Source organism: Talpa europaea (genome assembly GCF_964194135.1).
Source record: "Talpa europaea genome assembly, chromosome: 4".
Lineage (NCBI taxonomy): Eukaryota > Metazoa > Chordata > Mammalia > Eulipotyphla > Talpidae > Talpa > Talpa europaea.
The window spans coordinates 9,850,082-9,871,708 of NC_140070.1; the positions used below are offsets into that span (position 1 = coordinate 9,850,082).

At 39.8% G+C, this 21,627-nt stretch overlaps 1 protein-coding gene across 1 annotated transcript in view; it reads left to right on the top strand.

Moving 5' to 3' along the window:
- Window positions 1–232: 232 nt before the first annotated feature.
- Window positions 233–21,627, top strand: part of VEGFC (vascular endothelial growth factor C) — a gene marked incomplete at both ends in the record, with an annotated part of 80,612 nt that continues 59,217 nt past the window's right edge. Inside the window, one exon of the mRNA XM_084231439.1 lies at window positions 233–376. Within this exon, the coding sequence (XP_084087565.1) occupies window positions 233–376 (144 nt within the window). The remainder of the gene's footprint in view (window positions 377–21,627) is intronic.

A 21,627-nucleotide genomic window follows, 5' to 3' on the forward strand; every position in this document is an offset into this window, starting at 1 on the left:
CGCCGGGGCGCCGTCCCCCCTCGCTCGGCGGAGCCCGCGGGCTCGGATGTCCGGTTTCCCGTGAGCCTCGAACCTGACGCCCCGGGCGCGGGCAGCACAGCCGCCGGCCGAGCGCGCACCCGCCTCCCCGCCCGCGGGCAGCCCGGCCGGGCCGAGCCGGGCACCGCCTCGTCGCCGGGGCGCGCGCCCCCCGCTCCCCGCCCGCGCCGCCTCGCGCCCCGGGCCGGCCACCATGCGCGCGCTGGGCTTCTGCGCCCTGGCGTGTTCGCTGCTGGCCGCCGCGCTGCTGCCCGCGCCGCGCCGGGGCCGCGCCGCCCTCGCCCTCGAGTCGGGACTCGGCTTCTCGGACGCGGAGCCGGACGCGGGCGACGCCAAGGTAGGGGCGCGGGGGGCGCGGGGGGCGCGGGGCCGGGGCGCGGGGACCCCACCGCCTGCGGCGAGCGGCGCGCGCGCTCCGGGGCGACCTGGCGGCGGGGGCGCCCGCGCTCGGGGAGCCCGGGGGATGCGCGCCGCCCTCGAGGAAAGTTTGCTGCTTTGGGGAGCGGAAAGTTGTCACTCAGGGGGGAAGCGAGTTCCCTGGCGAGAGGAGCCCGGCTCGAGGGGCGCGGTGCAGAGCCCCGAAGCCGCGGCACCGCGCGCTCGGCCGCGGCCACCCGAGTCCGGGAGCCGCCGCGCTGCCCCACGAGCCGGCGGGGCGCCCCGGGTGGTGAGGGCGCTTTTCCTTCCCTCGCAGAGGGTGGGACTCCTGCGGCGCTCACGTCGTGCGGAGCCCCGGGCGCGGGTGCGAGTGTAGACAGGGCGCGAAGGAGTTCGGTACCCGGCTTTGAGGTTCACTGGAAGGGGGTCGGCGTGGAGATGCCACCGGATCCCAGTTCCACCCCAAGCGCGACTCTCCAGCTTCGTCAGCTCTGCCTTTCTTGCATCTGGGGGTGAAGGCAGAGCAGAGAAGCAAGGTGGAATGGTGGCTTTTTATTATTATTATTTTTTTTTAAAATAAGAGATGTTTAACTCTTTGCCAAGAAATGGTCCTGAGATACTCTTGAGGTATTCCAGCTTTCGAGAAGGAGTTAGCACGTGTGCTTCTTACCTGCCCTTCCAAAGGAGCACATGCACATATAAGCACCTCCCAAGTGCAGACCTGACCTAGGAAGGGCAGGTGACACCCCCTTGGTGACCTCTGAAGAAGTTTTATATCCGAGACACCGGGGAATCTCAGCTCTGACACTGCACCCTCCCCGGCTGGAGTTGGGCAGCAGTGGCTGTTTCACCTGATGGCAAGTGGGGAAGACCCCGTGGTGTGTGCTGTCAACGTTTAGTTGACTTTATTAACAGCTGCTAACGTGGCGATTAAATTGCCTGCCATGTTCTATTGTGACATATGCCTTAAGATTGGGAAGATCGATTTTTAAAGGTCTACCGACTGGCCTGTATTTAAATTGGGGAAGAGAGTGGTTGAAATACCAGAATTTGTGATAGTGTGTAGTAGAGCTCAAGGAAACAAAAACTTTAGTAAAAACACCGTGTACATTAACTTGCTGAACAGAATGCATTATGTAAATTGTAAAATAATTTTCAACTCAGATGCTTCCCTTGGTGTAACTCCTGCATGAGAATGTTTCCCTGTCTTTAAATGCCACAAAAATGTAGCATTGGACCCCCTAATGGTTCCTTGTAATGTGAATGCCTATTCACTTTCTGTTTCTGTAAAGTTAAACTGTTGAAAAGTATGACTTAGAAAGGCAACTCCTCTCGATTTGCTATCCTAACTTACTTTGGTTGACAGCAAGAAAGTGTCAGTAGGAAGTAAAATGAGAAACCTTTCCCCAGAGGCCAAGAAATTGGATGGCACTCACTGCCTGCTAGGTCAGACCTAGATGAATGTGTGTAGGTGGTGTGTGTATGTGATATAAGTGTGTAATTGATGGATAAAAATCAGTTTTTTGAATGCCCAAACTGTCTTCAAATGACGATGTAATCAGTTGTCTTTGTCATGAAAATATTTTTGTTGGCTTTTCCTGTGTAACTGTCTGTTGTATTCAATATGGTGAATATGGGTCCATATCCTGTATGGAACGTGGATTCTTTTCTATAGATGGAAACATCACTTTAAGTCTTATTTCCATAGACCGCAGGCAGCACATTACTCCTGTCCTAAGTGCGCCCGTGTGGTTGAGTGAGTTTGAGGAGCATGTGTCATTAATGCCTTCAGCCTACCTAGTAAGTCCTTGCTTTGATACTTGCCAGGTAACTGGTCCAGAGACTCCTCCCTGCTTAGATGTAGCTCCAGAGAGGAGGTGATTGTTCACTTTTTGTAAACTACATAGACCACAGGAAGAGAGAAGAGATTTCAGAAGAAGATAAACAGAAGACACTAACTATGCATAATTCACAATCAATACAAATTTGTGTTTAAGAAGATTTTTCTATTTTAAAAAAATATGAAATAGTTCACAAACTTAGGACCCAAGGTTAGCCATCCAGTCAAACCAGAAATTGGAGGTAAAACATGACACATGTAAATAAAATCTTGTTTTTTGATTTATAGTAGCCTTTAGTAGGTTTGTTAAGTTTGTGTTTTTAGTTTTTCCTAGTTGTATGTTTTACTGAAAAACCCTACAACGTTTCTTTGAAGGATGTTTGTACAAGCAATTCTAATTCAGAAAAGTAAGGCAAGCAACATATTACGTGTTTAATTGATTAAACAACTACCAGGGTTCATGAAAAAGAGAAGATAATTTAAAATGATCATCAGAAATTTTATTGATCGGATTAACTGGTTTACAACATGGCATTGGTTTCAGGCGTTAAAAAGATTTACGCCTTCTCAGAGGTACATCACCACACCATTCCATCACCCACTGGTGGGAATGGAGACTGGTCCAGCCCCTATGGAAAACAATATTGAGGTTTCTTAAAGTATTAAAAATAACTGTATGATTGAGCATTTCCACTCTTTGGTATTTATCTGCAGGATGCAAAAACACTAATTTGAAGGGATTGATGCACTCCTATGTTCATTGCAGCACAATTTACAGTGGCCTAGTTATGGAAACAAAGACAGATAAGTAGATTAAGATGTGTGTGTGTGTATACATACATACATGTGTATATATACATACATATATACACACATACATACATGTGTGTATATATACATACATATTGTGTGTATGGAATACTATTCAGCTGAAAAAAGGATAAAATTTTGCCATTTGCAACAACATAGAATTGAAACTATAGAGGATTATACTGAGCAAAATAATTTCACTTGTATGTAGAATATAGAGAAACAAAACGAAGGAACTGAAAAAAATTAAACCAAAACAAAGCCTAGAAATATAACTGCAAAGGGGATAGGGTCCAAAGGGATATGGTGAAGGGATATGAGTGTAAAGGATCAATTTTATCCAGCTAGAGAAAACAGTTAAACCTAGAAGCAAACACTGTATTTTTCAATAAGGTTCCCTCCTATATAAGGTGAGCTAGAGTTCATTTGGGTTGGTGAGACATGCAGAGTTTGGTTTTAAGAGAAAACTTAGTTTATAACTTTAAAAAAGAAATAGCTCATATCATGAAGCATACTTATGAAACCTTTATTACAAAAGTAGTTGGGACTGGTAGGTAAAAAATACTTAGATTCTTATATATTCTTATATATAAATACTTATATTCTTATATATTCTTATATATTTAATAAATGCAAGAAGAGTATCTCTCACATTTAAATGCCTTTGTTAAAGATTACACTCAACAAAAGAAAACTTAAAGATTTAGAGTCGTGTCAACCCAGTGAATAATCTGGAAGATCAAATATTTTTGAATAAGTAAATATAATTATCTTATTGTATATAAATATCCCTGTACTTACAGTTTAAATATGAAAGTATATTAGCTTAATGTCAACATTAATTACTTTAATGAGAATAGTTATTTTTCATTAACACAGTGAAAGTCCATATGGTTTACAGTGACCAACACCAAAAACTTCCTAATTAAAGCAAGTAGTTTGCAACATGCCAGATTTCCTTTCACCATTGTTTATAATTTTGCATACTTTTGTAGTTGCTTTATTTTTTATTTACTGTTTCAAATTAATCAGTGGCAATGGTTTTCTAAATACATCTGTGCCAACAATGTACTTTGAACACAACAAGTCATAGCAGTACAATGTGACAATGCATCAGAATTCCCTAGAGGGCATTAATTGTTGATCTTCAGTACTCTAAACCAATCATATCTCTGGGCTGGAGTCTAGGAATACACATGTTTAAAGGTCATACTAAGTTATTCACATGCACAATGACAGTTGTAGACCCATTGGTCTATGGTGTATAACAATGACTCATTTCATTGGTTTTTATCATCTTCATTATGTAGTGGATGAGTCTGCAAGGTCACCTATTAAGCATGGGGCATCTTAAAAGACATATGCATTTTTTTTTCTTTTCTAGGAATTTAGAATTCAGGTGGAAAAAGTAAAAGTTTATGCAAAGAATTCCTGGGAAATATTAGGCAGCTATTCACTGAGCAGTTCCTGTGCCCTGAAGCTTGGGTGAGAGAGCCTAGGCTGGGCCTTGAAGAAAGAGCAGAGCTTGAGCCGTAACTTGGATCTGAATTTCCAGCAGATCAAACACAATCCTCCGCTTCATGTATCTGGTGGGGTGAAAAGGTGAGGAAATAAGTAGAACTGTTTGATGAAGCTGAGAGAGAAGGTTCTCAAGTTAGAATAATTTGGTAGGGCTAGATGGGGTCACTTTGTATGTGCCCTAGTCAGTTTAAGAACTAGAATAGTGCACTGTGGGTCATGGAGGGTTATTCATGATCTAAGCACCCAAAAGACAGGTAGTGAGGAGACTATTGAAATCATTTATGGGATGGCGAGTAGAAGTCAAAGACTTTTGCTGGAGTCATGGTCAAGTTGAGAAGCAGCAGTAACAGTCTAGATGGGGACTGATGATAGGGCCAAGTAAGGGTCATGGGGCAGAAGAACGAGCTGTTACAGAGGAAGAACCCAGAAATCTGGGGACTGATTAATAGGAAAGATAAGGGAGTGAAAGAAATTAACCTTGACCTCAGTGTTTTAATCATAGGAAAGTGTTGGTCCTACTTGTATGCTTAGGACATTTCAGAAAAGGGACAAGATTGGTTCCCATGGATGATGGGATGGTGAAGGCATTATTCCGCAGATCACTTAAGATTTTACTAGGCAAACTTTGGTAAAGCAAAATAAGCTGTACAAATTTATATCTCATTAAAGGAAAATGATTGTCTAGCATCAACAGGACTTAAACTGTGTAATATATTTAGAGTATTTGAGCATTTGATGAATATTACTCTAATCCCGGAGGGAAAATTAACAGTATGCATATCCTATTACCCGGCATTAAAATTGAAGAGGTAAATTTTATTCGAGTGAAATTGGCCATAAGTGTGACTGGAATATTTAGCCATTTACTTAGAGCCTTCTTGTGCTTCGTGGGCGTAACATTCTGTAAACTACTTCCAAGTCCCGTGCTTCTGGGCAGCAGCCAGCCTTCAGTCTTCACAAAGGCGGTTCAATGCTAGGGAAGTGTGTCATGTTTGTGAAAGTAGAAACCTTTGATCTCTCTTCACCTCTGTCTGCATCAATTTATATTAAAGACTCAGAGGTATTTGACTCCCTCCCCTCCCCCTCGGAGGGGGCAAAAGATTGCTTCACTGAATGATTGGATCCCCACCCACTTTCCCCAGGTGCCTGATTCTACAGTTGTGATGCTTACATGTTTTCTTAGATTCTGTCATTGTTTGGTCCACCTTTTATAAGAGATTTCCATCACAACTCTGCATAATGCTGGGCATGTATGGCTGTGGACCTAATATCTCTATTCATCCTTCTGTTTTGCTCCCAGTTATTTGCAGTCTTTCTTCTGAATTGTGAACAAACACTTGGTAACTATTCCTTTGTTTGCAGGACAGTCATCATCAGATGGCTTCATAGGAAGCAGTGACTTAGTGGTATCAGTGGAGTATCTTTAAGTTCAGTGGATCGCTCTTTCTAGCCTGCTTGTCAGTCTGAGAAGGGTGGAGGGTGGTGGATTTGGAAGGCTCCCACCTGCCCTTCCAACGTGGGGCTTCTTGAGAAGGAGATCTTGGCCTCCTTCTCATCAACATGGACCCAACCTGGAGTGCAGAGTCCTTTCTCTCACTGGGATGCTTTGGGACAGAGGAGCTGGTGTGGAGGAGTGAGGGTTTGTGGTGTTCTTAGCACAGCATGGTCTGTGGCAGCTGTAGGCGTCTTCACAAGTCCCCCTCCCATCCCATACACACCTCTGTGTGTCGGGTAGGCATTTGCATCATGACCAGTTTATATCTGCAACATCCTGAGAACGTTCGTGTTATACCCTATGCCGAGAAAGAAACTTGCTAGTAATTTTGCTTTTCACTGCTCTTCTATGAGCTAGATGGTAATTCTATTTCATTAAAGATCCTGAGAAGCAAATGTTTTAACCATAAACAAGAATAAAGGATTTCACCTTTCTTTTTTCTGTCTTTAGAAAAGTGAGGTATTGATTTGGGACTTTCTAGGTTTGCAGAGGACCCAAATAATCCTCCACTCACTTATCTTTGCTATTAACCACTGTCAGGTCTGTGGGATCCCCCTGTGCCCCAGCTCTTGCTTCTGTCCCCACCTCCCTTACTCTGCCCCCTCCCCAGGCACCTTCCTGCTGCAAGTTCTGTAATATGCAAGAGAAGTAATGCTCTGCAGGTGGGCCTGCACTAGCTGTTTAGGTCCTGTTTGCCCTCCATGGGACACTCTGACATTACTGTGGACTTCCTTCTGCTCTTTCCCTCATGGAGTGCCTCTGACTGAAGAGATTACAGATGGCCTAACCCACAGCAGTCGTGGAAGAATGATCATTTAATTAGAGCCCTAATAACTCGCTAACTAGAGCCCAGAATTCCTAACAATCATTTAGCAATTTTTCTAAATGGCGCTAATAGAACTTTAGTGAAAGCTATAGGGGCACCAAATAAGAGATCAGTGTAAAAAAAATAGTAACAATACAAAACACAACAAAGCAAAAACTGGTAATTATAAACCAGAGACATCCTGCAGGGGAGGAGGCCGGAGAGGGATCCGAGGGAGGCAGGAAGGAGCACAGGGGACCTTGGTGATGGTGCAGGGGTGCATTGGTGGGTGCATTGGAGGGTGCCACCCTCCCCCTTGTCCTGACAGTGCTCATGGCTTGCCAGTGTTAGAAGGAAATTCTATGGGGACTATACCTGAGTGGGGGGAGCATTGCTTAAAAATGAACAATGGTAAAATATATATAAAAAATAATTTAAAAAATTTTAAAAATATATCATGATGTCACCCCAAATGGCCTCTCATGAATAACTGTATTTGCATAGAATACCCTTCTGCTGACAGACTTGGTAACACCTCTTCCAGTTGCCAAGCATACAGCATTTTACCTTTCACCAGATTTGTTGCTCCTGGTCGATATCCATCCACTAACTATGATATAGATCTACATTTTGTGGCACAATAACTTTGGAAGCCCAGATATTGGTATAAATGGTGAAATAAGGTATCAGTGATTTTCACATTAGAAAACTCAGATGAGGTGAGGAACTTCCTGCAACAAGAGATAATAGTTCATTTGAGTTCATAATCTAATGCTAAAATTTGCTGTAAATATTTTCTATTTGGCTGTGTCGTAGTTTCTTCTGGAATTTACTCATGTAAATTATTCATGTGGTTCCTATCCTAGGGTGATTTGCTTTTTTTCCACAGAGTTTATAGTTTAACTGTTAGAGATAGGAGAGATTATATCTATCTAATTTGCTTTGTGGGGCTTCCATCATGAAACTGATCAAATAGATGCCTCCAAGTACCTTCCTCTAGAAGGGCACTGACATGCCTTTTCTGCCATTCAGAAATCTAAAGTTCATTTCCACAGATGACTTAGTGCTATAACCCTGATCTGATGTGATCTGATCTGATAGAAAGCTATTTTATTGATCCTCTAAATTTGACTATTCCTAATGTCATTGTAGAAACAGTATTGATATATGAGATACTACCACAGCCCCTGCTGGTGGGGGTTGGGGTGGTGGTGGGAGATATTACAATGTTGTTCACTGGGTTTCAAGGAAAATTCTGAGATCTGAAGCTCTTGCCATCTTAGGCCTAAAATAAGGGACTGTCTGGTAGAGCTGTTCCTCTCCCTACCTGGAAGAAACAGGAAAGGGAAATGAAGATACTCAGAAGCCCTTGCAGATACTTCCATCTCCACTTTACTCATCAATGCCCATGAGTACTTTTTTCTCTGAATTCCCATAGTTCAAGTTACTTCCATTCAGGGACAGTTTAATCGGTTCTCACTGGTGACAGCTTCCGGTCTAAGCAGGAAATTGCAAAGCAGTGAGTGGTAAAAACATGTTGATAGTGATTCCTGCCTTTAATAAACATAATCTTTCTCGAGAAACAAAATCTTTCTCGAGAAACAAATTTTTAAAATACTGGAAATGACCGAAACTATCAGTCCAGGCAGCATAAGAAATTTTGCCAGAAGGTCTCATGATTTACCATCAGTTGTGGCGCTGGCCGCTGGGGAGGCATGATGGGCAGGAAAAAGAAAAACGAATAAATGCAGGTTACAGAAGCAGCAGGGTGGACTGTTTCAGATATGGAAGTATGAGAGCAAGGACAGACCCTCATGTCATGGGGTCACGGAATTTTGGGAAGCCCAGAGAGTGACTTCTTTGGCCGAGGGGTCCAGAGCTTTGAGGGAAACAGAAGGAAATAGTGTGGACAGTGTATGAAGCTAAAGAGCAGGAACTAAATTTGCACTTGGAATGAAAGCCATAGGGGGCCCCTGCAGATTCTTGACTGAGAGGCTGGAAGCAGTGTTTGCAGACCTTGATCTGGCATCAGGGTGCGCAGGGACCTGCCAGGGCCGAGTGGGAGCTGCTCAAAGCTTCCCAGAAGCCACTTTCAACTGCAGTTCCCTGGAGGTGTCGGGCGGTGACCGTGTTCTTCTGCCCTTCGCAGGACAGTGTGGTACTTGATCTCCTCTATATGCACCTGGTGCCTGATGGTGATAGCGATGATCACTTTTGAGTTATGTAAGCAGCCACCACTGCACTATCTGGAAACATTTACAAAGTCTATTAATAACAGACATCTTTGCTATTACGGCTTGCATTCCAAACAGAGCAAGCAGTGTAAACAGTGGTCATGATTACACACTTACCTCTTAATGGTTCTTCAAATGGTCAACCATAGCGTGTGTGTTTTTTTTTTCTTGCCTAGCTAAATACTTTTGTTGCAGGGCAACCCTGATGTGAAATGGGTGGCCTGACTGTGGGTCCTCACCTGCGCCCTTGAGAGGGACTTATAATGAGACTCAACTGCATGCACCCACAAAAAGGTTAATAAAGGGATCACTTACAAAAAAAAAAAGGGAAAATAAAGAAAGGAATAACTCAGGGAGAAAGGAAGAGAGATACATTGGTGAATGTGTCCTGGAACCCCAATAGCACGCTGAGAGCTGGTGAAAAACCAAGAGATCCCCACGGCCCACATGTCTGGTTTTATACGAAACCTGGCTGCTTAACTCCACTCTCAGTTCCCAGCAACCCTCCCTTCGGTGATGATGACATTATGGGATTTGTAGTCCTTGGTATCTCGGATCTCTTTGGTCTGGAGCAGGGGTGGAGTCTATAAAACCTATTCATGGAGTTTGTTCAGGAAAGCCTAACACTTTTAGACAACTCCTTGAAAAAGAACATAAAAATTATCAAAGTGTATGAGATTAGAGTCTTCATAGGTTAATCACTTATTTGTAAATCAGCTGGCAATTCAAAACAGAAACAGAGGTCACCTAAAGTGTGCCAGCAATGCCTTCTTTTAAAAATCTGCTTAAAAGTGTTCACGCTACCCACAAGACTAGGAAGAGGGTGGAAGTGAGCAGTCAAATAAATAGTATAATTACTTTGTAGCTGTTATTATATATTTTTTAATGCCCAGGAAACATTTATTCAGGCTCCAAAGGCCAATTACAAAGTGGATGTACAAAACAGGAAATATTCACATGTGCAACTTTGTGCAGATAACAATACTTCAGAGTTCCACAGGCAGACTTTTCAACACTGTCAGTTTGGTGGGGAGGCAAGGAGTGTTTGAGGGGTAGATCAAAAAGCTGTGTTTTGCAATATCTATACTTATAAAGATTTTATTTGGCTATTTATTTTGTAAATAAGTATTACCCATTTTCCCCACCTTGGATGCAGTAGTGATGCATGCAGGTGTAAGCAGAGAAGGCTGGAAGTTTGAAGCTTAGCACTTTTTCTGATGGCACAAGCCGTGCACTTTGCTTTTCACGTCTAGAAGAACTCACTGTCAGTATTTCAGTTTCAATCACGTGACCAGCACTTGCTTCAGTGACATAACTCAAGCCTGACAGTGCAGTGGATGAGAGCTGGGGTTCAGGAACCCCAGCTTTGATGTTTGGTTTTGAGACTTGGGGGGAACCCAGGGTGTTTGATCATTTTCAGCGAGAGGCTCCCTGTTGTAACCGCTCAAGGGACATTTTCACCTTTCCTGTGTGCTATTTTGTGTCTGTCCTTGGGGATAGCAGTGCTGGTCTTCATTCCCCCAAACTAAGGAATTGGGGCTGGTGATCATCCCGTAAAGTGTTCCAAACTTGTCACTGGGTAGAAAGACCTTGGTGCACAAACATGAATTCCTTGCATGTACTTTCCAAGTTTAAATATTTCAAGTTTAAATCTCTCTTAAAGAAGTGAACAGTTGTTGCTACTTTAATGTGTAAACACCTCAAATCTTTATATTATTAGATGCCATTGATTGATCACCAAACATCAAATGTCAATATTGTATCCGGTTGCCATGTGTTACAAATCAGAAAAATTATCAGCAAGCTTATAATAAAAATGTGTAATAAATTAGGTGGACACTTAAATATAAATATGCATTCTAAATTGATGGTAAAATCAGCCTAGAACATCTGAAAAATATACCTTCACTGAAAGGAAATGTCATAGAAGAAAGTTATATGTGCAAGTTGAATTTGGTGCATTTGCTTGGAAAATGTCATTGCTCTGCTGCTTTGGGGCTGTCTTCCTTGCTGGTGGCCCCTAAGTTGCACTGTTGAGGCTGCCATTGGAATGTGTCATGGAGGAAGGGCATTCTCCCGGTATCTGTCTGGTTTACTCATTGGGCAACAGTAGATTTTCCTTGATGGTTTTGTTACTGGCTGTGCAGACAGTGAGGAAAATTGACTTGTTTGGTCACCATGATGGTGACTGGCCGGTGCAGGCGGGGGGCAGACAGGAAAAGAGCATTGAAAATAAAGGGTGCACCTAGTTCTCAGCTCTTCAAGAACTCTCATCATGTCTGTTTGAATTTAATCACCTCTTGAAAGTGTTCTCTTTTTAAGATTCTTTTTTTTTTTTAAAAAAAGATTTATTTATTTATACAAGCACTGGGTACAGGCAGAAGCGCAGGAGAGTGAGAGAATTCACCAGAGCCAGAGCGGGAGCAGAATAGGCAGACTGACGAAGTACACTGCTGAGGGGAGCAGCGGGTGGCAGGAGAGGTCTGCGCGCCATGTGGGACCTTCGCCCGGCGGTCAGGGATTGAACCGGCACTGCAGAGGCTGTGGGCAGCTTCGCAACCCAGCGCTCAACCACTGCACAACCGGGGAGGCCCTCTTTCTTAAGATTGTAAAACAGATGTCACTTGGAGTATTTTAGGAACTATTGACCAGCGACCACATAGCTAAACAAAAATTTCTCTGACTACTTCTGGAACAAAGCTTTGAGAGGGGGTAACAGGACAAAAGTGAATAAAGACAAGACATAAATGAATAAGGGATTAAATAATAATTATCTTTATGAATCTATAAATATCCATGTACATTATCCATATAAATCTACATGTAGATCTGGTGATTTTCATTTTTTATTTCAGAATTAGGACTGTAGGTAATTATAAAATTATGAAATTTTATGTCTACATGTTGCTGTATTAATAGTCATCCAATTTAAATTTTAATGTAATTTTGCATTCATTCTTCACAGTATTTTTTCATTCTCATACTAATTTCCTTTTTCAAAAACAGGGCTGTCCTTACTTTGGGGAGGTAAGAATCAATTTTAAAAACATTCTTTATTTAATGTCTTTTTTTGTTCAGATGAAATGTTCATGAAATCAATAGTGCTTTTGCTCTCAACTTGCTAAAATACTGCAATGATGAAAATTGTACAAATATGAAGACCAGATTTTGACATTGTGGTTGATCTGGAAGATTCTCACATATATTAGCAGGTGCCTTTCTGATACAGGCCATAGGCCTCCTGGAAACTGACTAGGAAAACAGGGAGCTGCCTGCTACAGTCTTCTAAGCCAACTAGTGTTCAAATTTTTTTTTTATTTTTTTTTAATAGAGGCATGCTTTATTTATTTGTTTGCTGGTTTGTTTGTTTGTTTTGTTTATACATGCACTGGATACAGTCAGAAGCAGGGGAGGGTGAGAGAATTCACCAGAGCCAGAGCGGGGAGCAGAGCAGGCAGAATGACTGAAGTACACTGCTGAGGGGAGCAGCGGGCGGCAGGAGCGGTCTGCACGCCATGTGGGACCCTCCTCCGTGGCCGGGGAGCAGCCGGGGATCGAACCGGCGCCGCAGAGGCCGCGGGCAGCTTCGCAACCCAGCGCTCAACCGCTGCGCCACCGGGGAGGCCCTAGTGTTCAAATTTTTAATGCTTTTTTCTAACGTGGCAAAAATAATTGCCTTACTTAAAAAGATGCGTTGGTGGAACCTCTATAACTTATCCTTAAGGAACTACTACATTTTCTCTTCTGTCAACACTTAAGTGGAGTCTTTTCTTACGCCCTTCTGTCCCCACCCCCTGAAACAGAGTAGATGCAGATCACATCAGACTGACATCTGAAAGAAAATGGTCTGGATTTCCTTTTTCTGGAATGACCACACAGCTGCCATGAATTCTGTTTGAATTCCTATATTCTGTAAAAGGCATTGTTATTTCCTCTCACTCAAAGGCCACTGGAAGTAGCCAGTTAATATCAAATACCAGATGTGCTGCTGCTTTAAACCACTCTGGTTTACTTTACTACAGTATCACTGCCTACATGGAATATTTTTAATTCTTTCTTTTTGTTTGTGTCTGTTGTGTGGATTCAGTTACTTTATCCTTTTTAAAGTCCCCTTCCAAGTTTATGCTTTGAAAAATGAAACACTTATTTAGATTCATGTTTGCTTGTGGGTCATAACATTTATGACTTCCCTAAAAAACAAACTAATCCTTTTGTCTCAGAGCCAAATTTGGGTTTTGAGATGATAGTGATTCATTGTTTGTTTTCCTTGAATCCTAGGTCTTTCTTTTAATTTTGCTGTCCATCCTTGCCAAATTAGAATTTTATCAAGGCCAACATTTTTCATGAGTCATGACCATTACCCTTAAAATTGGGTAATTTGAAGCTGCTTTAGATACACACAGATTAAGCAAATAACGATGTCATAAATCTTTGTATAAATGGCATATTTTTTTTTTCCTGAGAAAAATTGGTAACAGTGAGCCCTGCTCAGCTGGTGACCAAATCTTTTTTACTTCAGAAAAATGTACCTTTGTATCATGACACAGAACTTAGTGAATCAAAGATGAAAGTGAAATAAATCAATGTTACATTTTGCGTCACACCTTTTTAACACGAGAAGTTCCTTCAAAATCTTAAACTGAGGACTTTTTGGTGTGAATTCCCCCAGTCACACCAAGGTCACAGTTTGAGGACTTCTTAGCTTCCTCTAGCAGAAAACACCTGAAATTAAAATTTTACCTTCGTATGCCAATTTTTTTAAGTTAAAGGTATCCTCGATACTGACTTTAACTTCATGAAACCTTCATTACATCTGTCAAGTTTCTGCAGTGTGGGAGGAGAGAGGGGAGCAGACACCTGATTGGCCTCAGACTTAGGGCTGAGCTCAGATTTCCTCCTCCAGTACCAAATCAGGCTATAAGTTTGACTTCTTGTTCAGAAATTGAAATTCAATTGAAATTGAAACTTATAAACTTAGACATTTTAGTGCTAAAATGAAGTCTGTAATATTCAGATGCACTCCATGTTTGTTGCACATAAGTCTTAAATACTTGCTTAGTGAATAGGTTATTTATGTGTTTTAATAGACACCTATCTCTAAAATATCAAGGAGTCTGCTGCCACTAGTCTGAACTTTAAAAATTCCATTTAAATATGTATGTGTGTCAAAATTTTCAGTCATTCATAAAATGTCATCACGATATTGTAAATGTGTACTTGAATCTCTGTAGCTGCCTGCTTTTACCAGCAGTGCACTGGGAATTTGTTTTCTATCCATATTTTAAGTTCAGTGTTTTCCAAAAGAGTTCAGTTTTCCTGGCCCACGCTATCATCATTTTAGTTCATTCAATTCTTTTTTCTTTTTTGCTATCTGTGTGCTTTGCTTCCCTACCGATGGGAGCTGGTTTGCTGTATGTGCAGTAGGAAAAGTCTGCAGTAATTACAGAATCATGGTCCCCCTTGAAGGCTAAAAAAACCCCTCCTGATTTAGAGACGAATGTTTCACTCTAAAGAGAAGTATTCCACTTGGCGACAGGCCCTTGGGTGCTCATAGATAAAAGAGTACACCTTTATAAACCAGCATTTCAGACAAGTATTATATAAATCTTAATTATAAATTACACATGATTTTGTTTCCCTTCCTCTATCTTTCTAGTGTTTTGCAGTTAAATCTTTTTTCAACACACTTTAAGCAGTATTTGCTCATTACAAAATAACTAAGACCACCTCTGGCAGGAGGTACTCACTGTTTAAACCACCTTGTATTACAGTATGTTGAGGTCACCCTACAAAGAATGCTAACATTTATATTCAGATTAGATTGTCTTACATTTAAGATCAATTTGAACTTAAGTTCTTCTGGAAAATCAGCTTCTACATGTTTTGATGTCTTTTTCACTTGTCAAAATTGAGGTTAAATTCCTACACATGTAGACCAGAGGGTGCTTTGGATCAGAGGAAATGGTTTGCAGCAGGGAGTAGAAGCATAGTGAAAATATATCTGGGTCAAGTTTCGTTATCAAAACTTGACTTCGATTCAAGAAGACTGACAATTAAGAGATGAATAGAGTTTACAGTGGCCCTTGTACGTCTTTAGTTCAACAAAATAACTTGCTGTCAGGACTGCATGCTTTACTTAAAATTATTTAACAAGGTAATTCCTACTGGATTCAACATTTTAGTATAATAGACGTCATGGTACTAAATAATTTGGGATTGTCGGGCTTTGAGTGTAGGAGAAAGAATGCACTTTTCCTTTAGTTAGAGCATCTTTAAAATAGTGATTTTCTCCAGTATCATTCTTTTTCTAGAAGAGGGAACAATTTACTTATTTGTTCTTTTTCCTAAATGTTTTTCTTTTACTTTTGAGGTTGTCTTTCTTGCTTCCAATTCAAAGTTTGAGCAAATAACGATAGAAATTCTTTGTAACTTCCAGGATGGTTCACCAGCAAATACTTCCACTGTGAAAAATGGGGCACAAGTAGTCATCAGCAGGTTAAGCCATTTCATCTTCTGTTCCCCTCTGTTTCCCCCCATTTATGCATTATTCCGCTTAAAGTGCATTTTTTGATGATTATAATTGTGAGCAAAATAAAAAAAGCATAAACAAAAAAAAATTGACTCTCTTAGATATGAATTATTCTTTAGAATTTGATTATAACTTCAAACGGAATAAGCCAAAGAAGATGTTTTGGCACATTCTGAGTATAAAATCAATGTCTTAGGTATAGCAAGAGCAGCTTTTATAACTGCATCAACCATTTTAAAATGTTATTGATGGTCAAATAGCTATTACATTCTACATGCCATTGCTTAAAGCAGCAAATAAAATCAGAGGAAAATGAATAAAAATTCCAAGTGGAATTTGTTTTATATATTTAAAACTTTCACATGTATATAATGATGACTCATTTTGAGAGCTAAAGACATACACATATAGACAAAAATTTGAATTAGGAAAAGTTTAGCCACTCTTTAAGCCAAAGAATTATTCAAAGCCTATTTAATGTTTATAAAAATTGAATGACTGCTTCCTCTCCAGAAATGCCAAATAGTATCAAAGTATGAAATATTTTTAATGAAATAAAAAACTGGGTTATCCATAACCTAAAGCATTAATTAAGGATAAATATTGACTATACATATTAATAGTTTAAGGAATCTTTTATAATGAACACATCCAAGTTCATTTTGCTATATACAGAAAGATACAACCAAACTAAATAAAACCCAAAACTGGTGTGAATGCCAATAATTTCCTATTTTTGTCATAATTGCTGGGTTTCACACTTTTTACTTAAAAAAGTCCTGGAGCTAGGATTTGAGCCGCAGGGGGTCGGGATCTGCAGAGGGAATTCTCTGTCCTGCATTGCTCCCCCTACCTCCTGCTGCAATTCTTGTAGATCTGGTCTGTAGGTGGCTTTGGCAGCATTTGTGAAATATCACAGGACACACAAGTACTGCTTTTTTCTTATCACAGACTTGAAAGTGTCCTACGCTTTGGCTTTACTGATGCCTCTTCATTTTCTTAGTGTATTTCAGAGTATTTAGTAGGAAATTTTTTAAGTATTTGGCACCAAATTATGTTTGAGTTCTTTGTACCCCGTTAAAAAACTTATTGGCCAGGTTTCTTTGTAGCTAGTGCTGCCATAGGGTAGTTCTGGCCAATAAAATATAACAAAATCTAATAGTGATTGATGGGGTAATTTTTGCTTTTCTGATAAGGCACTGCCTTTCTTCCTGTTTTATTCCTTGGAAATCAGAAAACGCTTTATATATTTTTTTAAAGTACTTTGTGCTTATCCAAAGAATATTTTTAGATTTACATAGACTAAAATTGTTGGAATTCTTGATATGAACTGGTGACCATGCAGCGACTTTCTAAATATGTGCTATTATGTCCTTAATTTGTTGGCCATGGAGTTAAAGTCATTTGTATTTTTATAATCCCACATGCTTTGCCTTGCTGATGGATTCTTTTTAAATATTATGTTTATGTATTGTAAATATTTTAAGAAACCTTATTCAATAGCCACATTTCAAATAAATAAAAGTTCTGTTTATTAAGGAGACCATACCTTTTGCTCCTTGTAGCTGTGAAAGGTGTTAATAGCTTGGGAGTGACCCCTGACCAACTCTAATTGTTTGGAAAATTGCAACAAGGGAGAAGAGTAAAAGAGATTTCTCTCAGGACTGGGGAGAGGGAACTGACAGGCTAAGATGTACAAACCAAAAATATGTGTTCTTATCTTCATTGAGATGAATGAATAATTAAACACCTGGACTACTTAAAAATCATGTTGGATTGCAGGTTTTCACAAGCCTGAAGTTGGCATCATAGTCATCAATATGGAAAATTAGGAAAGAATTTTAATTTAAATTTAAAACAGCTGGAAATACAATCACAGCATAGGATCTTCTCATCTGTCAACAAGTGCTTACAGATGCCACATGAACTGTTTAACTGCCATTATAAAGCACAGTGGAATGTTTAGAGGTGATTCCAAAAATGCGATTGGCTAACATACAGAGAATTCATTCTGTCCAACTCACATTTAAATATATACAATCCCTTCTACACTGATACAGTTTCTAGTTAACATTTCTCCAGAATTTCCCATCAAATATTTCCCATCCAAAAATAAATAAGCCATACATTAGTTTGTTATTTTCTCTAATAGTTTATCGACACTACGCATTTCTCTTTCAGTTATTTTTTTTTTCTCTACTGTGAAATTTTGGAACTGCAATCCATAGGCCACACTATAGTAAATTGGAATGAATAAGATTTTATCCTTGACAAGCCTTCTTCCTGAAGGTTACTTGTCTCCCCTTAGAGCTCTGGATTTATTAAACTCTAGTCCAGTGTTTTAAATTCACTTTTGCAGGCCTCCCTGGTGGTGCAGTGGGTTGAGCACAGCGCTGTGAGGCTGCCCTCAGCCTCTGCAGCACTGGTGCGAATCCTGGCCGGCCAGGGAGATACCCACATGGTGTGGCAGACCTCTCCTGTCTCGCCTGCTGCTTCCCTCAACAGTGTATTTCAGTCCTTCTGCCTGTTATGCTCCCCACTCTGTCTCTGGTGAATCCTCTAACTCTCCCGTGCCTCTGGCATGTACCCCAGTTCTTGTATAAAAATAAATAAATCTTTATTAAAAAAATTCACATTTGCTACATTATTTCCCATCTGGAGTGTGTTACACTTTTTGTAAATGTATCTCCTAAACTCAAGGTGTTTTGACATCAGGTAAAATCTGATCAATCTTGGTTCTAGTTTGAGGCTGGACCAATTGGTTTCTAGGCTATTCTTACTTTACAGAGAATACAAATCAAGACATGTGCAGAAGCTATAATAAAGTACATGTTCTAATGCATTCCTTCAAGACATCATCTGGACCACAAAGTGTATTTTAACTTAATTGAGTTTTTGTAGGAAGATCATTTTAATTTCTAGAATGAGTTGTATATTTACATTTCTTGATTTTTGATATTTGAATTTTCAGTTTCATATCATTGTTACTCCTCTTAAAACTTGTAATAGTTTCATATGCTGTCTTCATTTTACATATGCAGAGATAATTGTTTACTATAAAAATAAGAGTTTAGGGGCCTCCCCAGTGGCGCAGCAGTTGAGCGCTGGGTTGCGAAGCTGCCCGCAGCCTCTGCAGCACTGGTTCCATCCCCAGCCGCCGGGGCGAGGTTCCCACATGGCGTGCAGACCTCTCCTGCCACCCGCTGCTCCCCTCAGCAGTGTACTTCGGTCCTTCTGCCTGTTCTGTTCCCCTCTCTGGCTCTGGTGAATTCTCTCACCCTCCCACGCTTCTGCCTATACCCAGTGCTTGTATAAATAAATAAATAAATAAATCTTAAAAAAAATAAAATAAGGTTCAACAAACACATGTAGACTGCTTGGCATAACTGCAGTTGCTTAGAAGCAGAAGTGATTCATCAATTTCAGCTTCTAAAGTTTTAAAATACATGTTAATTTCCATCATATTTAAACCTTACTTTTAAAACGTTGATTTTTTTCTGAATTTAATAATTCAAAGCATCATTCATAAATTTTCATTAATATGCAGTTTTATTCTATTAAATTAATGCAAGATCACTTATCATGGTACTATAACAAGTTATTCAAAAATTGCAAGTAATGGCATGTCATAAATCAATTATATGACTTTTTTTTTATTCTATTTTATTTTCTCTTTCCTAAAAATTTATTCTGTGGACAAATAAATTCCACAAGCAAGAGCATATGAACATATCATCTATTCAATATTTTAAAGAAAGGAGGTTGTCTTTATAAGTGAATTTTCTGGACTCCTTATATTAGCAATGCTAACTGTAATAACTGAAGTTTTATTATGTTGATTAAAGTTGATTAACTATAACTTCATCTTAATGACTCAGCAAAAAATATGAGTTATTGCTACTTCCCTTGTTCACATACCACCATTATTTACCACCTCTACTAATTGAAGCTGCCTTTACACCTTTTAAAAATTTGTTTATTCTTCTCTCTTCTGTTTCCTTTCCCCAAGGCTTCTCCAATACTTCTTTTCTTTGATGCTAGGGAAGATTTGTTTCTTTTAATAGCTATGACCACACGATAAAAAATTTTTATTTCCCCTCTGGTGCCTTTACCAACTACTTTGAAAGTATCAGTTAAAATGTGATGTTTCAGTATTTACCAAAAATCAAACTTCAGTAACTTAAGCATATTTGAGTTCATATTTTATCCACAATAGGTAGCTAAAGATCTGGTGGTATATGGCACTCCTTTATGCAGCCATTGTCCCAGGTGCCTTCTTTTTCACTCCCTTCATAGTTGCAACATGGCTGATACCTCTTTAGCATTATGACTTATACCAAGGAAGGGAGGGGGAAAAAGAGAAGACTCATGCTTTAAGAAGAAAGCAAAAGCTTTCTCAAAAATCCCTACTTGACTGACAATACTTACTGGACAAAACTGTCTTTTGGGCATTTCTAGCTGCAAGAGAAGCATGTAACTTCAGACAGTATGGGAACTCTTTTTTTAAGAAAGAAAAGGCAAATGGGTTCTAAGTAGCAGTGTTTGTAACATCGTGTCAATGTGATTTCAAGATTTGTCATTCCCCAAATTTCTCATTTTCCCTCATACTTACGATCTTTGTGCATTCTTTGTATGCTGATCTAAAAGAATAATGTTATTGACAATATTGATTTTTAAGTAAGATGAAAGTTACTACCTTAGACCTTTTGACTATTCAAAAACTTTAAAATCTAGTTTGGAGAGATATCTTTTATGAAAAATTTGTAGAACATGAACATTTAAACTTGCCCTTTTTTGTGTCAAAAGCAAGGGAACAGAGGAGAACTTGGGAAAGCTGTCACTCTTGAAATACATTGGTTTAGTGTAGCTTTCATTATAAGACAAATTGAATAATGCCCAATTAAGTAAATTTAAGTTTTTAAATTTTGATTTTTTTCTTTAACATTTTGTTATTAATTTTTCTTCCACTCTATATTTTCTGTGAGGCTAGAAACAGAAACTTTTCTAATTTAGCTTGACTTCTTTTCTCATGGATTCCTCCCACTACTGTATGTTCATTCTTTCTTCTTCATTGACCTGTGCCTTTTGTAAGGCCATTTTGGTCTTGATAAAAATTTCCATTTTTCCTTTCCCTTACACAAGTGTGTATATGAAAAGTTGGGGACATCTATTGTCAGATAGATTCTAACTTTCCTATGGGATTATTGATCATGCATACTGTGATACTGACAAAAAATAGGCATCAGAAGGAGTTGGATGATTAAAATTTCTTCATATTACCCATAAAACACTTGGAACAGATGTAGCTGTATTGTTCTCACTGAAGGAAAACAGCATAACTTCTCCCAGGTAGGGTGTCAACTGCATTCCTAGCAGATGAAAGAATCTTCCCTTGCTCTCTGGTGCCTCTTCCTGTGCCTCTCTTCACTGAGAAAATAGAAACCTAAGATCATAAAAAATGCATTTAGTGTACCTCTGATTCTTATTGAAGCATAGACCACATTTTTTACCTTGTTTGCGTGATAGAACATCATCTGATACGCTAATAAGATTAAAACAGTTCATATTATTGTAAATGTTTTTCCCTGCAACTGGATTATTTGCCCTTAATGTTTTGAGTTATTCTTCTTAAGGTGTCTGATGGACAATCACCATATATGCTGATCTTTTAAATCAGAATTTGATGATTTGATTTCAAGCATCAGTTCTTCTTCATTTTATGTAAATATCCTTGAGAGAAGTAAATTTTGCATATTTATGGTTATTTTCACTTTCATTTGAATGAATAGTGAGAGTATGTTGTATTAGATGAAAGGGGAGAGCAATGGCTATTCTTGTGGGTACCTCAGAGGCCAAGTCAGATTCAGCTGTTCTATGGTAGAGGTGTAGGGGGATGCACCCATCATACGGAAAAACAAAGTTATAAGAAGCCTTAATGTGTGCCAGCTGCAGTGAAATTCTCATAGCTTTTATTGC